The sequence below is a fragment of the Trichechus manatus genome, unplaced genomic scaffold (genome assembly GCF_000243295.1).
Source record: "Trichechus manatus latirostris isolate Lorelei unplaced genomic scaffold, TriManLat1.0 scaffold00019, whole genome shotgun sequence".
Classification (NCBI taxonomy): Eukaryota; Metazoa; Chordata; class Mammalia; order Sirenia; family Trichechidae; genus Trichechus; species Trichechus manatus.
The window spans coordinates 8,363,773-8,379,313 of NW_004443955.1; the positions used below are offsets into that span (position 1 = coordinate 8,363,773).

General features: G+C 47.1%; 1 protein-coding gene across 1 annotated transcript in view; it reads left to right on the forward strand.

Annotated features, from left to right (window-relative positions):
- OTUD7A (OTU deubiquitinase 7A) overlaps positions 1 to 15,541 on the forward strand; it is a 186,252-nt gene that overhangs the window by 81,110 nt on the left and 89,601 nt on the right. The window contains 1 exon segment of the mRNA XM_023727856.1: positions 4,582 to 4,800. Within this exon segment, the coding sequence (XP_023583624.1) occupies positions 4,582 to 4,800 (219 nt within the window).

Genomic DNA, 15,541 nt, shown 5'->3' on the forward strand with positions numbered 1-15,541 from the left:
CATGGAACCTAGCCCACTCCCACTCTACCCATGGAACCTAGCCCACTCCCGCCCTACCCGTGGAACCTAGCCCACTCCCGCCCTACCCGTGGAACCTAGCCCACTCCCGCTCTACCCGTGGAACCTAGCCCACTCCCACCCTACCTGTGGAACGTAGCCCACTCCCGCCCTACCCATGGAACCTAGCCCACTCCCGCCCTACCCATGGAACCTAGCCCACTCCCGCCCTACCCATGGAACCTAGCTCACTCCCACTCTTCTTCTTCTGTGGCATCTCCGAATTTGGTTTAGGGAGAGGACGCTAAGTCTTGGTCACTGTCTTGTCTGTCTTGATATGCTGTTCTTAATCTCCCTTTCATTTCTACCATTAGATCTGACTCAGGAGGAGGCTCCCTTCTAGTCCTCTGGTTTGTTCTTCCTCCTCAGGGCCTTATGTTCCTTCAGCACCACACAGTTGAGGCTTTTGAGACCTCCCATGCAGTGACAGTCCGGCAAATAGGCGATAACATGGCAGTTCCTGTTCTTTTTGGCTGAGGGCAACAATCCAACCCATTCTCTTATGCACCTGCCAAGGAGGCTGGAAGGAACTTCCTATCTGCCTCCAGAGAGGTTAGCCAAATTCAGTTTGGCAAGTAAAGCCTGTGAATGATGAGCTAACTGGGGGCTGCTGTCAGCCCTGAGCCCTCCAGGGAGGAGGGAATGAGAAACAGATTCCACCCCTGAGTAGCCAAGCTCAGCCACCATGCTAGCAGGCAGATCAAGCTAGGATTTGCTAAGGAGACAAGAGAAGAATACAATCAAATGGTTCTAAAATCCCCAGAGCAAGAATAATTGCAGATCTCAAATAAAAGTAGAGAGAAATCTTTCAAAACCTAAGAGGGTTATTGATTCACAAGCTTATAGTGCCCAGTTCTGGGGAGGTTTGGGGGAAACTCAGGACATTTTGGAGATAATAAACTGCAAATGGGTAGCTGTGTGATCGGGCCCCTCATGTAGCTGTTACCTGCTGTTATCGGACTTCTACCGGATATTATTCTAGAAAAAAATAGAAGTCTGTCACAGCACAATTCTATTAATGGAACCTCTGTTTTTAATAAAATGTAAAGTTTAGAGTTTTTTAATTGGACATTATGCCTTCCTTAGTTAAGTTCTTCCTGAACTCATAGTGCACTAAATGGCAAATGAATGTCTTCATATTCTAAATCAGGGTCGGTAAACAACAACCCATGAGCTAAATGTGGCACTGCCTGTTTTTGTAAACAAAGTTTTATGGAAACACAGTCACACCCATTCATTACGTATTGTCAGTGACCGCTGTAGCATGACAAAGACAGATTAGAGTAGTTGTGACAGAGTCTATATGGTCAATAAAGCCTAAAATATTTATATCTGTCCCTTTAAAGGAAGGTTCACCGAGTTGTCATCTAAATCATAGACTTCTGAGTCGGTTTTGTCAGTGGTTGGGAAATCCTATACATTGTTCCACTATTTTATTTTATTTTTTTTAATCTCTCTATGCTTCTCTGGGGAGTGCCTGGGTGGTGCAAATGGTTAACTCACTCAGCTGCTAACTGAAAGGTTAGAGGTTGAGTCACCCAGAGGCACCTCGGAAGAAAGGCCTGGTGATCTGTTTGCAGAAAATCAGCCATTGAAAACCCTGTGCAGCACAGTTCTACTCTGACACACATTAGGTTACCATGAGTCAGAGTCAGCTCGATGACAACTGGTTTTCATGCTTCTCTGGGGCATAACGTTGAACATGGTAATTCCCTATTCAAAATTTAATTTATATCTCCAAAAGAAAGACCCCTGAGTTGATGCTAAAGAATCAGCCTGTGAGTGTATGTGTGAGTGTGTGTGAGTGTGTGTGTGAGTGTGTGAGCGTGTGTGTGTACATGTGCATTAATTGAGGTGGAGGTGGGAAAGTGTTAGAATTAGGAGCACATGATTCTTATTATATGGTCTCCAACACTATTTTTAGTTCCAAATGTTCAGACTATGGATATTTACTAATTGGCACTGTTTAACAGCATCCCATTACACTGCTAGTCACACTGCCTCCAAGGCCCTCGTAGTGTCTCATCAATTGGCAAAAAGATGCTGACTGGTAGGCCAAGCGGGAAGGTGCATGGCCCTGCCCAGCAGGTCCCTGCTGCTGAGAGAAGCACCTGCCCAAGCAAGCGTGGGCTCACCTGGCACCTCAGCATCTCTAACACCTAGTGTCTGTCCCCATCAGTTCCCAGAATGGGGCAGTTCCTTCTTTCCCAGATACAGAAAGGTAGTTTGCAGCCAGGTTTGTGAGCCCAGCATGCCTTGGAAGAGGCAGAAACACTTGAGGTCCGATGTGTTTCTGCCTTGAGGCCCTGAACAAGCACAGGAAGTGGGGGACCCCACCCATGTGTCCCACTTTCATTCATTCTGTGACCTGTGTGGGTTGAGTGGCCTTTGTGCCTTCCCTCAAAATACAGAATAATTGAAGCATATTTGTATTGGGATGAAATCTAAGGTGAATCAAAGCCCTCTATTGTGAAACATCTTATGTCTTCTAGGATTTGCCATTCATTTTAGTGGGAAGATACATGAAGCTTCTGAAAATTAACTTTGGGTTTAAGACTAACTTACCACAGGATCAAAGCCTCTGCTTTTTAGTCTGTTTTAACAAGATCACACCTGTGCCATTCGCTCTTGCAGGCAGCAAGGTAGAAAGCTCCTGTTCCAGCGGGGGCGAGGCATGGGCTGTCCTGGTGGCTGTGGTGTGCAGCCCAGCACGGGGGCGGAAGCCTCGCTGGGGTGGGTCAGCGGGGCCATGGAACCTTTGCCAATGAACGTGCCACTTTGAAATGGAGTAGGAGTTCCTATGACCTACATGAACATACTTATTAATTTGCTACAAAATTTCGATCATACTTATTTTCAAACACAAATGATCCTGTTTTCCTGCACAAGGTACAAGACGACTACTGTCCTGCTGGAGCCCCTGGGTGGTGCAAACGGTTAACGTGCTTAGCTGCCGACTGAAACGTTAAAGGTTCAAGTCCACCAAAGGCACCTCAGAAGAAAGGCCTAGCGACTTAGTTTCAAAAAATCAGCCATTGAAAACCCTGTGGATCAGTTCTACTCTGACACGCATGTGGTCACCGTGAGCCAGAGTCGACTGCAGAGCAACTGGCTCACTGCCTTGCTAAAAGAATTCTCCATTATTGCAAACACTGACAGTAAAGAAGGAAACCTTTTCCTAATGTAGTATATTTAAGAATTCTTGTATTATGTTAAATGTTAGTTATTAAACACAGAATTTTTTTCAAAAGTGTGCTTTTGCAGTATCAAGAAAACAACCATATCTTCTTTGTGGTGTGGCATTTACATTAGATGATCAATTTTCTAATAAGGTAACACATTGTGCTTTAGAGAAATTCTCCACAGCATTTCTCATTCATTGATTGCAAAACCCAAGAAGAATACGAGCGGAGTAGACCATCATTTTGAGAGTGCGTGACAAAAGAAAATCCAGACACAAGAGAAGCACATGTGATGGTTTAGCAGTTGTATTCCACGGATATTGTGTGGGATGTGTTTATCAGAATAAGTTTAATAAAAGAACCTATCTTAAATTCCAAGCCACAATGGAGAGAGCCTGAATAAATCACCTCTGCTTTAAACATGTAAATGCATGAAAACTAAGAGCAATCCCTTTATATGATTTGGCTCTGGGAGAAGACGGATCTGCTGAATTGAGTTAGATACAACTTAAGACCCCAAAAGTACTACTGGTGATCTGTAGCCACACTGAAGTGTGCTTGTTCAGAGGACTTGCAGCTCGCATCTTCCTAAATGAGTCCATGACTCCAAGTGAGTAAGTGCCGTGTACCAGCCCATGGGAGTGTTAGCCCAGCAGCCAGAAGGCCTTTGCAGGAAAAGACTCGCAGGATAAAAGGGCTGGTGGGAGAGCATGTAGGTGTGCAGGGGCGAGGGGAGTGCACATGCAGGTGTATATTGTGTGTGCGTTTGTGTACGTATAGGTGTGCGTGTGTGTGTGCTCTGTGTGCATGTGTGTGTATGTATTGTGTGTGCCTGTGAGTGTGGGTGTGCTTGTGTGTGTACATGTTCATTGTCTGCTCTGTGTGTTTGCATATGTGTGTGCTCATGTGTATTGGGTGTGTGTGAGTGTGTGCTTACATGTGGGTGAATGCATGTGTGTGCTGAGTGTTTGTCTGTGTGCATGTGTCTGGTTTGTGCATGTGTGTGGGTGTGCTTGTGTAAGTGTGGGCACATGTGATTGTCTGTGCTCTGTGTGCCTGTGTATGTATATGTATTGTGTGTGCATGTGAGTGTGGGTGTGCTTGTGTATGTGTCTACATATGTGTGTGCTCATGTGTATGGGTGTGTGTGTTCTTACGTGTGTGAATGTATGTGTGTGCTGTTTGTGTGTGGATGTATGTGCACAGGTGTGTGGATGTGCTTGCATGTGTTAGTTTGTGCATCGTGTCTACATGTACGTGTGCATGTGTGCACACACGTATGTGTGTAGAGCCACACCTACAGCCCACTCAGTCCCTGTGACTGTCTCTCCTCTCCCTGCAGAAAAGCGACTTTCCCGGGGCATCTCCCACGCCAGCTCAGCCATTGTCTCTCTGGCCCGGTCCCACGTGGCCAGTGAATGCAACAACGAGCAGTTCCCCCTGGAGATGCCAATCTACACTTTCCAGTTGCCGGATCTTAGCGTGTACAGTGAAGACTTCAGGAGCTTCATTGAGCGGGACTTGATTGAGCAGGCGACCATGGTTGCCTTGGAGCAGGCAGGTGAGTGGCTCCTGCAGGTGTCCGTGGCCAGCAGACCTGGCAGGCTTGCGTTCCTCAGACCCATAAGGGACTCAGGTTGGCCTCACATCAGTGAGCAAGAGAAATGCACTGTATTCTCTTAACTCACGCGTGTGCTCTGGGCAGCGTTGAGTTAGGATTCTGGACACTTGCACCAAACCTCCTGCTCTGTAGACAGACCTGCGCTACAGATGAATCTCCTCTAGCCCAGGGCTGGCCAGAGGTAGGCAGCCTTTGGCTGTGTGGTGCTGAAATCTCTCAGGTTTCCCCTCTGCTCCTAAATCCAACCCGGCTAGGCCAGTCCCACCCTCAGGAGTCCCCATGCTTCTTTGCCTGGCTTCCCTCCTTTTCCCCATCCAGCTCTCCTCCATGAGCACTGAACAGAAGGTAAGAAAGGCAATAGACTCTAGAGAAAGATAGGAGACCCCAGTCACTTCCTGTGTACATGGATGAGGTAGGTAACCTCTCGGAGCCTCAGTTTCCCCATCTGCAAAAATGAGAAGACTAATACCCACCTGGTGCAGCTTCTCTGGTATTAGATGATGCATGTCTTACTTACCTGTTATTTGCTGTTAAATGATAAGTGTCTTGAATACCTGTTAGTCTCCTTCCCTCCCCAGCTTTTTACAGCCTGCAGGTTGAGGAAACATAAAACCTGACTTCACTTTCTCTCCTTTGCCTTAATGTTTCTTTACCATCCCAACATTCCAATGAAGAAGAGATTCAAGGAGCAAGACAAACTTCTCTTCTTGGGAGTTTCTAAAGATAAAATAATTGGTTCAAACTAAACCAATTGCCGTCAAGTCAATCAAACTCATGGCAACCCCATATGTGTCAGAGTGGAACTGTCCTCTGTAGGGTCTTCAATGGCTGAGTTCTCAGAAGTAGATCTCCAGGCCTTTCTTCTGAAGCACCTGTGGGTGGACTTGACCGGACAACCTTTTGATTAGCAGCCAAGCGTGTTCAACGTTTGCACCACCCAGGGACTCCATTGGTTCAAAACAGATTTCAGTTCTTCCTGAGACAAAGCAATACCTGTTTCACTATAATCATTCGTGTAATAAACCTTTGCAAAATCACACATCCAGGGCTTCTCACACAGCATGTAGAAGACCCCATGCCCTTCCTCCAGGCTCAGCTCACACTGTCCAGTAGGGCCCACTGGCAGTGTAGGCTGACAGCAGGACATGCGGCATCCTCGCCAGTTGGAGCCCCTGCTTCCCACTGGGACTGTGAAGCAAGGCCTGCAGATCCTCACTCAGCTATAGCCAGTTGCTCCTCCTCCTAAAGGCCGGGCTGTGGAATGTTCTCCAGGTATGATCATCCAGGGCTGCAGGATGGGAGGCCCTGGCTGAGCACAGAAGTGGAGAGACAGTGGGGAGGGGCTCCACTCAGGCCTGCAGCCAGCAACTGCTGCACCATTAGGGGTGGAGCTTATCCCAGCTCTTGATCAAGGTCCAGTTAAAACTGTCAAGCACTTTTGAGTGATCCAAAAGAAGAAAAGCATATGTAGGTTGGTATGATCTCAACGTTTGGTGGATGAACCAGGCCGGGTCCTGGTTAGAAAAGGCGGCACATTCAAACTTGTGAAATGAGGAGGATTCCATAGGGACTCTTTGCCAAGGACTGGACAGGGTAGAGGGACACTAACAAAGGACAGTGCCATGCTGGGACTAGTACCGGTCGGGAGCCCTTAGCACCTGTGGGCCTGGCAAAGAGGCAAAGGAAGAATGGCTGGGTGGAGAGGGCCGTGAAGGGAGGTGTGCCTTTGAGGAGAGGGAAGGAGCTGGAGGAATGAACATTCCGACTGCACTCTTCTTCCCCAACCCAGGCTCTGCACAGTGCCTCTGGCTAGCAGATCAGCAGCCATAGCCCATGGCCAAGAACTCATTGGTGTAATCCGGGCAGGTAACCCTCTGGGCCCAGAGTAGGGTGGAGAAGACAGAGCGAGGGTCTGCAGGGCAAAGGGAAGCAGCAAGTTGGCATGTTGTTGGGCATGTTGACCAGGTCTTGGCTTCGTTGTACACTTGGCTTCACACCATTGCTTGAACAATCCAGGGCATCCTCACCCACTCACTCAAGAAGGAACACACGAAATGCATGCTGACAGAGGGCAGGAAGGTGACTGGCAGGGCCTTATTCTGTCGGGAAGTCCTGAAGCCCGATCTCAGCCACAAGATTTGGGGAGCCTCAGCGGCTGTGCCCTCAGACTAAGACAGACTAGAAACTAGTAGGTTTAGCAGTCTACTTCCAGAAATCAGCCAATGAAAACCCTGTGGATCACAACAGAATATCATCTGACATAGTGCTGGAAGATGAGCCCCTAGGTTGGAAGGCACTCAAAATGCGCAGTGGCCACAATAAATGGACTCCAGTACACCAATGATCATGAAGATGGTGCAGGACCAGGCAATGTTTCTTCTGTTGTACATGGAGTCGCCATGGGTCGTAGTCTCCAGCCTTAGAAAACAACTTTTAAAAATCCAAACCTACTAAATTGAGATGTTAAATTCAAGAACAGCTCATGGGTTACGCCACAGGGAAGAGGACGGAGAGAAGCAACAACAGTGATGCATGGTCATAGGGGACATCAGCCCCATCCTTGGCCATTGGGGTCCATGCTAGCTAAGGGGATGCAGGAGGCTTCAGGGGAGCAGTCACATCTCTTCCGTGGCCACCTGACCTCAAGGTTCTGCATAGAACAGGTAGATGAGGGCACCGATGTGTTTCCACACCCCTCACACTGAGGGCAGGGAAGGGGCACAGGGCAAAGGTGTGCTCATCTGAGAGAAGGGAGGTGACCATCTCAGAGCTCAGCAGGAACACAGCCCGTATGCTTTCCATTTCCCTCCGTCTGTCTCCTCAGTGAGCAAATGGGGACTCCATGCTGTAACCTCTGCCACCCTTTCCACGCTGGCTTCTGGGTGGACCCCAGCAGTGCACGGTGGTCCCACAACTGCCCCCACCCCATCCAGTAGAGCCTGCACTCCATGCATGGCTGCTCACCCTGCAGTTACTGCTGGGGAAACTGAGCCCCACCATGGAACAGCATCTGGAAAGATGCTCTGTGTCGGTAAGTGTGCGAAATTCTCTTTCTAGTAATGTGTTGCTTAGAATAGTTTAGAACAAACTGTTGATACACGGTATTATTTACTGCATACGTGGGAGATTGAAATATGGATGTCTAAAAATAGGTAGGGAACCAAATGCACTTGTTTGAAGTATAGTCCCTGTTGTGACTCGGTTGCTAATGATGGAGTCTCAGCCAGTGAACTTCCTCCGAGTGGGGAGCTCAGAGGGGCGTGTGCTGCCCAGGCCCCTGCTATGCCAGCCAGTGGTCTCCCCAAAGATCCTCCTCTCAAGCCTGATGGTACCTGCACTGGCTTACAAGGTTATGGGGTTTATTACCCAACATTTTCTATACTTCAGTAATGGTTACAAAAAAAAAAAAAAAAAGCTTGGTCTGTCAGCTGGAAGTTAACTCAAAGGGATATAGCAGAAGACAGCCAGCAAGGATACTTCACAAAAAAAAAAAAAAAAAAAAACAACAGGTACCTTGAGTGGACTCTAACTCATGGAGACCCCCCAGAGTAAAACTGTGCTCCATAGGGTTTTCAATGGCTTATTTTTCAGAAATAGATCATAAGGACTTTCTTCCAAGGCACCTCTGGGTGGACTTGAACCACCAACCTTTCTGTTAGTGTTAACCGTTTGCACCACACACAGACTCCAGTGGTTACAGGTGGCACTATAGCACATAGGGACAAACAATAACATACTTCTTATCATTTTTAAATCCAGTTGAGTCTGACCCCAGCCTTTGCCTCCCAGGCCTGGCAGGAAATATGATCTCTGTCACAAGGGCTGGAGTGGGGGACTGTACAGGAGCCGGGGGGTCTTCAGTCCAGAAAACTGGCCAAAGGCCTCTTGCCTTGCTCAGTCATGCTTTACCAAGCCTTGGCTGGTCCACACAAGAGGGCTTGACTACACCGTCTCAGTACCCAGCATAGCAGGTCTGTTCAGGTGTCTGCCCAACCTCCCCAGGCCCATGGGCAGCCCCATCTATTTAAGGGGGCACTGTGTCTATGTACAAAGGAGTCCTAGTGGCACAATAGTTAAAGCGCTCAGCAGCTACCCAGAAGATTGGCAGTTGGAACCCACCAGCCACTCCACGCAAGAAAGATGTGGCAGCCTGCTTCCGTAAAGATTTACAGCCTTGGAAACCCTATGGGGCTGTTCTACTCTGTCCTTTAGGGTTGCTATGAGTCGGAATCGACTCGACAGCAGTGGATTTGGTTTTTTTGGGTGTCTGTGTATGGGGAGGAGCCCTAGTAGTGCAGTGGTTAAGAGCTATGGCTGCTAACCAAAAGGTCAGCAATTGGAATCCACCAGTGGCTCCTTGGAAATTCTATGAGGCAGTTCTGCTCTGTCCTATAGGGTCACTATGAGTCAGAATTGACTCAACGGCAATGAATGTAAGGGGATCCCTGGGTGATTCAAACAATTAGGCACTCAGCTACTGTCCTAAAGATTGGAGGTTCTAATCCACCCAGAGGCACTTGGAAAGAATGGACTGGCAATCTACTTCCAAAAAGGTAGCCATTGAAAACTTATGAAGCACAGTTCTACTCTGACACACATGGGATGTCTACCATGATTCGGAGTCTACTCAATGACAACAAGTTTGGTGTTTGGATTTTGGTTTGTGACTGAGTGGGTGCCAGTCTTGAACTCCCACAGGTCCCACAGATGGGAGGAGTCTTGTTCTCCCCATACCTTCAAAGCATGGAGGGTACAGCCCCCAACCTCCACCCCATGACAGCCTCTAGGACAGCAGAAGCCCAGATGTTCAGGATATAAAATCTGGTTGGCCTCTTAAGAAAGGAGGGAAAAATACCTTTCATTTTTGCATGATTAGCCTGCCATTAAGAATAAAGGTATTATAAATTGAATTATGTTTCCCAAAAATGTGTATTGTAGTATACTGTAAATCCTAACCTCTATGCCTGTGGTTATAATCCCATTTGGGAATGAGTTGTCTTTGTTATGTTAATGAGGCAGGGTTAATGTAGGGTGTATCTTGAATCAATCTCTTTTGAGATATAAAAAGAGATTAAACGAGCGAGCAGAGAGAGATATGGGGTAAGTAGATGCCAAGACATATGGAGATCTCCAAGGAACCAGGAAACAGAAGCTGAAGAGACAAGGACTTTCCTCCAGATCCGATAAAGAGAGGAAGTCTTCCCCTAGAGCCGGCACTCTGAATTTGGACTTCTAGCCTCTTAAGCTGTAAGAAAATAAATTTCTTTTTGTTAAAGTCATGCACTTTTGGTATTTCTATTATAGCAACAGTGGAGCCCTGGTGGCACAGTGGTTAAGAGCTAAGGCTGCCAACCTTTGGCAAACCCTATGGGACAGTTCTACTCTGTCCTGTAGGATCACTATGAGTCAGAAATGACTCAACAGCAATGGATTTTTTATTGTAACAGCACTGGATAACTCAGAATTTAGTACCAGGAGTAGGGTGCTGCTCTAACAGATACCTAAAATGTGGAAGTGGTTTTGGAAATGGGGAATGGGTAGAAGCTGGAAGAATTTTAAGGTGCCTAATAGTAAAAGCCTAGATTGCCTTGAAGAGACTAGAATTATGGACGTCAAAGGGCTCAGAAGAAAGTCTCTATCATCTTAGAGAATACATATGGCACTAGCAAAAGAATGTTGCTAGAAATGTGGACATTAAATGTGCTTCTGGCGAGGCTTTAAAAGAAAATGATGAACATGTGATTAGATGATGGAGGAAGGGTGTTGTTTTATGCAGTGGCAGAAAACTTGTCTGAATTATGTTCGAATGTTTTGTGAAAAGTAGAACTTGTCAGTGATGAACTTGAATATCTGGCTGATGAGATTTCTAAGCAAAATCTTAAAGGGGCCACGTGGTTTCTCCTTGTTACTTGTAGTAAAATGCGAGAGGAAAGAAATGGACTTAAGAATGAACTGTGCAAAATGAAAACAGAACTTAAAGATTTGGAAAAGTATGTTGTACAGAGTAAGGACATGCCTCCTAGAATTTTCACCAAGGATGCGGCTACACAATCTTTTGTTAAAGAAATCAAGCCTGTGACTGATGGATCTAACAAACTACCACAGCAGAAAACCCATCAGCTTAGACTGAGGGGGACAGAGAAAGTACAAAAGGAAAGAACACTGTATGCCTCTTGGAATTCTACAGGCAGGAAACAGGCCAAAGGAGCTACATCTCTTGTCCTCCAAGAAAAGGACCATCCCTGGAGCAGCTCAGAGATCAGCAGAACTATTGGAAGGAGCACAGGAAGCAGAGCCTTCTTAGTTTCAAAGGATGGGTCTGCAGTCTCCTGGATCTCAAAGGATGGGGCCATAGCCTCCTAGGTTTCAAAGAGTTGGATTTTTGCCAACTCGGTTCTGGAGTGTGGTGCTGCCATTAAGGTGTGCCAGGGGATGGGGCTGCTGCCCAAAGCTGAGGGAGGAGGGCTGCCATGCCCAAGGGGTGGAAGAACAGGGTCTGCCAGGGCCAAGGGGGTAACCACTCATACGGACTAGGAGAATGGGGCCACCCAAATCTGAGGGAGCAGAGTTACCATCCCAGTGGGCCTGGAAGCTGGAGCTGAAGCACAGGGCTGAGGGCTTCCACCCAGAATCCAGAGAGTATAGGCGACACCCAGAGTCTGGAGGGGAGGGCCATTGCCTAGATGGTCTCAGAGAAGAGAGGATTATTCTCAGGCCTTGAGAGCTAATGTAATTTGCTCTTCTGGGTTTTGGACTTGCTTGGTACCTGTTATCCCTTCTTTCCCTCCAATTTCTCCTGTTTGTAATGGAAATGTCTGCCTTGTGCCTGCTCAACTATTGTACTTCGGAGACAATTTGTATCCTAGATTACACAGGTTCACAGGTTGTCTTAGTTACCTAGTGCTGCTATAACAGAAATACCACGAGTGGATGACTTTAACAAACAGAAATTTATTCTCTTACAGATTAGGAGGCTAGAAGTCTGAATTCATGGCGCCAGCTCTGGGGGAAGGCTTTCTGTCTCAGTCAACTCTGGGGGAAGGTCCTTGTCATCAGTCTTCCCCTGGGTCTAGGAGTTTCTCAGTACAGGGACCCCAGGTCCAAAGGATGCGTTCCACTTCTGGCTCTTCTTTCTTGGTGGCATGAGGTCCTTCTCCTCTCTGCTTGTTTCTCTCTTTTATATCTCAAAAGAGACTGACTCAAGATACTGCCTAATCCTGTAGATTATGTCCTACCTCATTAACATAACTGCCTCTAATCCTATTTCATTAACATCACAGAGGTTAAGATTTACAGCACATAGGATAATTACATCAGATCACAAAATGGAGGTCAACCACACAATAGTGGGAATCATGGCCTAGACAAGTTGACACACATTTTGGGGGACACAATTCAATCCATTACACAGACGAAGAAGAATTTTGCCCCAGGATGGAATACACCTAAAGTCTCACCCATATTTGATTTAGATGATTCAGAAGATGAGATTTTGGATTTGGAGTTGATGTAAGACTTTTGGGATGATGTGATGAGGTGAATGTGTTTTACATGTGGCAAGGATGTGAATTTTGGGGGACCAAAGAGTGAAATGTTATGGATTGAATTATATTCGCCCAAAAATAAGTGCTGTAAATCCTAACTTCTGAGCCTGTGGTTATAATCTCATTTAGGAATGTGTTGTCTTTGTTATGTTAATGAGGCAGGATTAGTATAGCAGGTATCTTGAGTCAACCTCTTTTGAGATGTAAAAAGAGGTTAAACAAGGGAACAGAGGGATAGAGTAAGATAGATGCCAGGCCACATGGAGATCTCCAAGGAACCAGGAAGCAGAAACTAAAGAGACAAAGACTTCCCTCCAGAGACAACAGACAGAGAAAGCCTTCCCCTAGAGCTGGTGTTCTGAATTCATACTTCTAGCCTCCAACTGTGAGAAAATAGTCTTTCTTTCTGTTAAAGCCATGCACTTGTGATATTTCTGTTATGGCAGCACCAGATAACTAAGACAAAAGGAAACCATTAATTTCTCATTCTGGTCATCCTGCTGCGTTCATGTCTAAGAAGACTAAGAAATTCCAGGTCTCTGGGGTGTGAAGCAGCAGCTGATGCCTCATCCAGAAACATCCACAGTGTGGGCGGGACAGTGAGCAAGCTTCAGAATGTCTGTGGGCCGAAGGTCAGAGGCATGTTTGTGTAATGTTGTCATCACTGCATCCATGAAAGATTGAAATATACATGTCAGATAACATTCAGTGATGTCGTCGAGTTGTGGTGCTAAGTCTTTTTTCATGGGCAGATAATTGGGGTGGAGTGAACCTGCGAGAGAAGTAGTACATTGTGAAGAGACCTGTGGGCTTGGAGTCAGCTCGACCCTGGCATGAAGCCCAGATCAGCTGTGAGAGCTTGGACAAGTTACCAGGCCGGCTTGAGCCTTGCTTTCGTTCATCTTAAAGTCAGAGATGACTTTAACAGTAACAGCTGCCAAACCAAGACAAATTCATACAAGAAACACCTACTGTTCTCCTACTAAATGCTGGGTCCTCTCCAGGTGCTTGGACTATAGCCACAAACCACACAGGTAAATCCCCTGCCCGCATGGAGGTTAAATTATAGTGGGGAAGAAAGACAATAAGTAACTAGGCTACAAATATAAAGTGAGGCAACAATGGCTCCCATGAAGGTAAGGGGATACAACATGAGGGGAGGGTGGTCGAGGTAACCTCTTGGAGATGCTACTCAAAGGAAGGGAGGGAGGGGATGATGGAGACATCTAGGACAGGCATTCCTGGCAAAGGGAGCAGTGAATTCAAAGTCTCAGCATGTTGAAGGAAGGCCAGTTCCCCATGAACAGATGGCGCAAGGGCCAGGAAGTTGGAAATGAAGGCAGAAGAATGGTGGCTGGAGGCCTAGTGACCATCATGAGTCCTTTAGGCTTAATTGTAGTCCGATGAGCAGCCTCGGGAGGGATTCTCATGGGGAGTGAAATGTTTTGACTCACATTGACCTACTCTGGACTACAGGGAGGGAAGAAAAGCAGCAGGAAAGCAGAAGAGGTGGCTGCTTTAGCCTAGGAGTGCAGTGGGGGCCTGGGTTGTGGTGGCAGCAGCAGAAGGATGAGAAGTGCATATATATCGAGCTGGGGTCTATTTTGAAGGTGGACTCTCAGGCCTTGCTGATGGATTGGAGGTGGGCTGTGACAGAAGGAGAAGAGTCAAGGCTGACTCCATGACTGTTAGCCTTAACTGGGTGAATGATGGTGCCTGCTGGAGGGGCAGTCTTGGGGGACCGATGAAGACCCCAGCGTCAGCAGGCCAAGCCTGAGATTCTGTTGAGACTTGTACAGTTGGCAGCCAGTTGAACATGAGAGTCTGGAGTTAGGGAGAGACGTGGGCTAAAGGTATAAATTTGGGAGTTAACAGCGTTATCATAAAATCCATGGGATGAGATGAGCTCATCCTGAACTTTCTCACTATGCCACCAACACAGCTCTTGTAAAAATGTTGAGTAACAGTTGGTTTGTGAGTCTGGAGCATGGATAGAGAGTAGAAGTAGTCCAAAGACAAATGCATGGGGCCCCCCAGGACTGATCGCTCAGGAATGGAAGGACCCAGCAGAGAAGACAGAGAAGGCTTGGCCTGGGAAGCGGGGAAAGCCAGGGGTTGGTTGTGGCCCAGATGCCCAGGGAAGATGGTGTTTCAAGGAAGGAGTGAGCAAATTGGGTCAACTGTGCCAATAAATCAAGGAGTGTGCGCACTAGGAATTGGCCATTGGATTTGACAATGTCGAGGTTGTCAAGAGAGGGAGTAGGCATGGAAGCTATGCTGGACTTGTGCAAAGTAGAGGTCAGTTAACATTTGTCCTTCTCCTTCCCTCATAGTTAACCACAGGCCACTTCAATTCGTCCCTTTCCTCACCCTCTATGCCACCCTCCCCTCTGTTTTATGAGGGTTTCGTTGGCCTGGAAAATAATTTCTCACGTTGCCAGTTGCCAGGTTGGTCTTCTGAGCTGCTTTGTACCTTGAAACTCTCTCCACTTGTCGGTCGCCAAGGAAGAGGCCTCTGGTCTGAGGTGCCAGGTGGGCTGCCCAGAAGCACGATGGTCCCTGTGCGGGCCTGTTATGGCGGCAACCAGCCCCTGAGCACTGGGCTCAGACCAAGCTTGGAGGGATGGGGTCCTGGGTTCAAGTCTCAACATCATGCCTGTTAAGTGTCACCTATGTCAAGCCCCTCTCACAGGGCTTCAGAGTCTCATCTGTGAAGTAGAGGTAAAGCGAGCCACCTTGTAGGGCTAGTGTGAAGATTAATACGAAAAAATGCCTGCTCAGTGCTTGATACATGGCAAACACTCAACAAATGTCTGCCCTTGTAATTTTTTTTAACTTTCATAAGATGATATTCATTCCTTTTCTTGCTATTAAGTATATATATTTTTACCAGAATAGTGAGTTTCACAGGTATTATCATTATTTGCTATTTTAATAAACACTTGTTGAGCACCTGATGTGTGCCAAATGCTATTATTAGTATCAGGGGTGACCAAGATGAGGAACACACGGTCCCAGCCCCTAAGATGCTCCAGGTACATAAGGGAGACAGACCCAGAACTCAGCATTGCGGTCCAGCCTCAGAGACACTCACAGACATGGGGACAGGCAGTGACACCCAGAGAAGGAAGGATCAG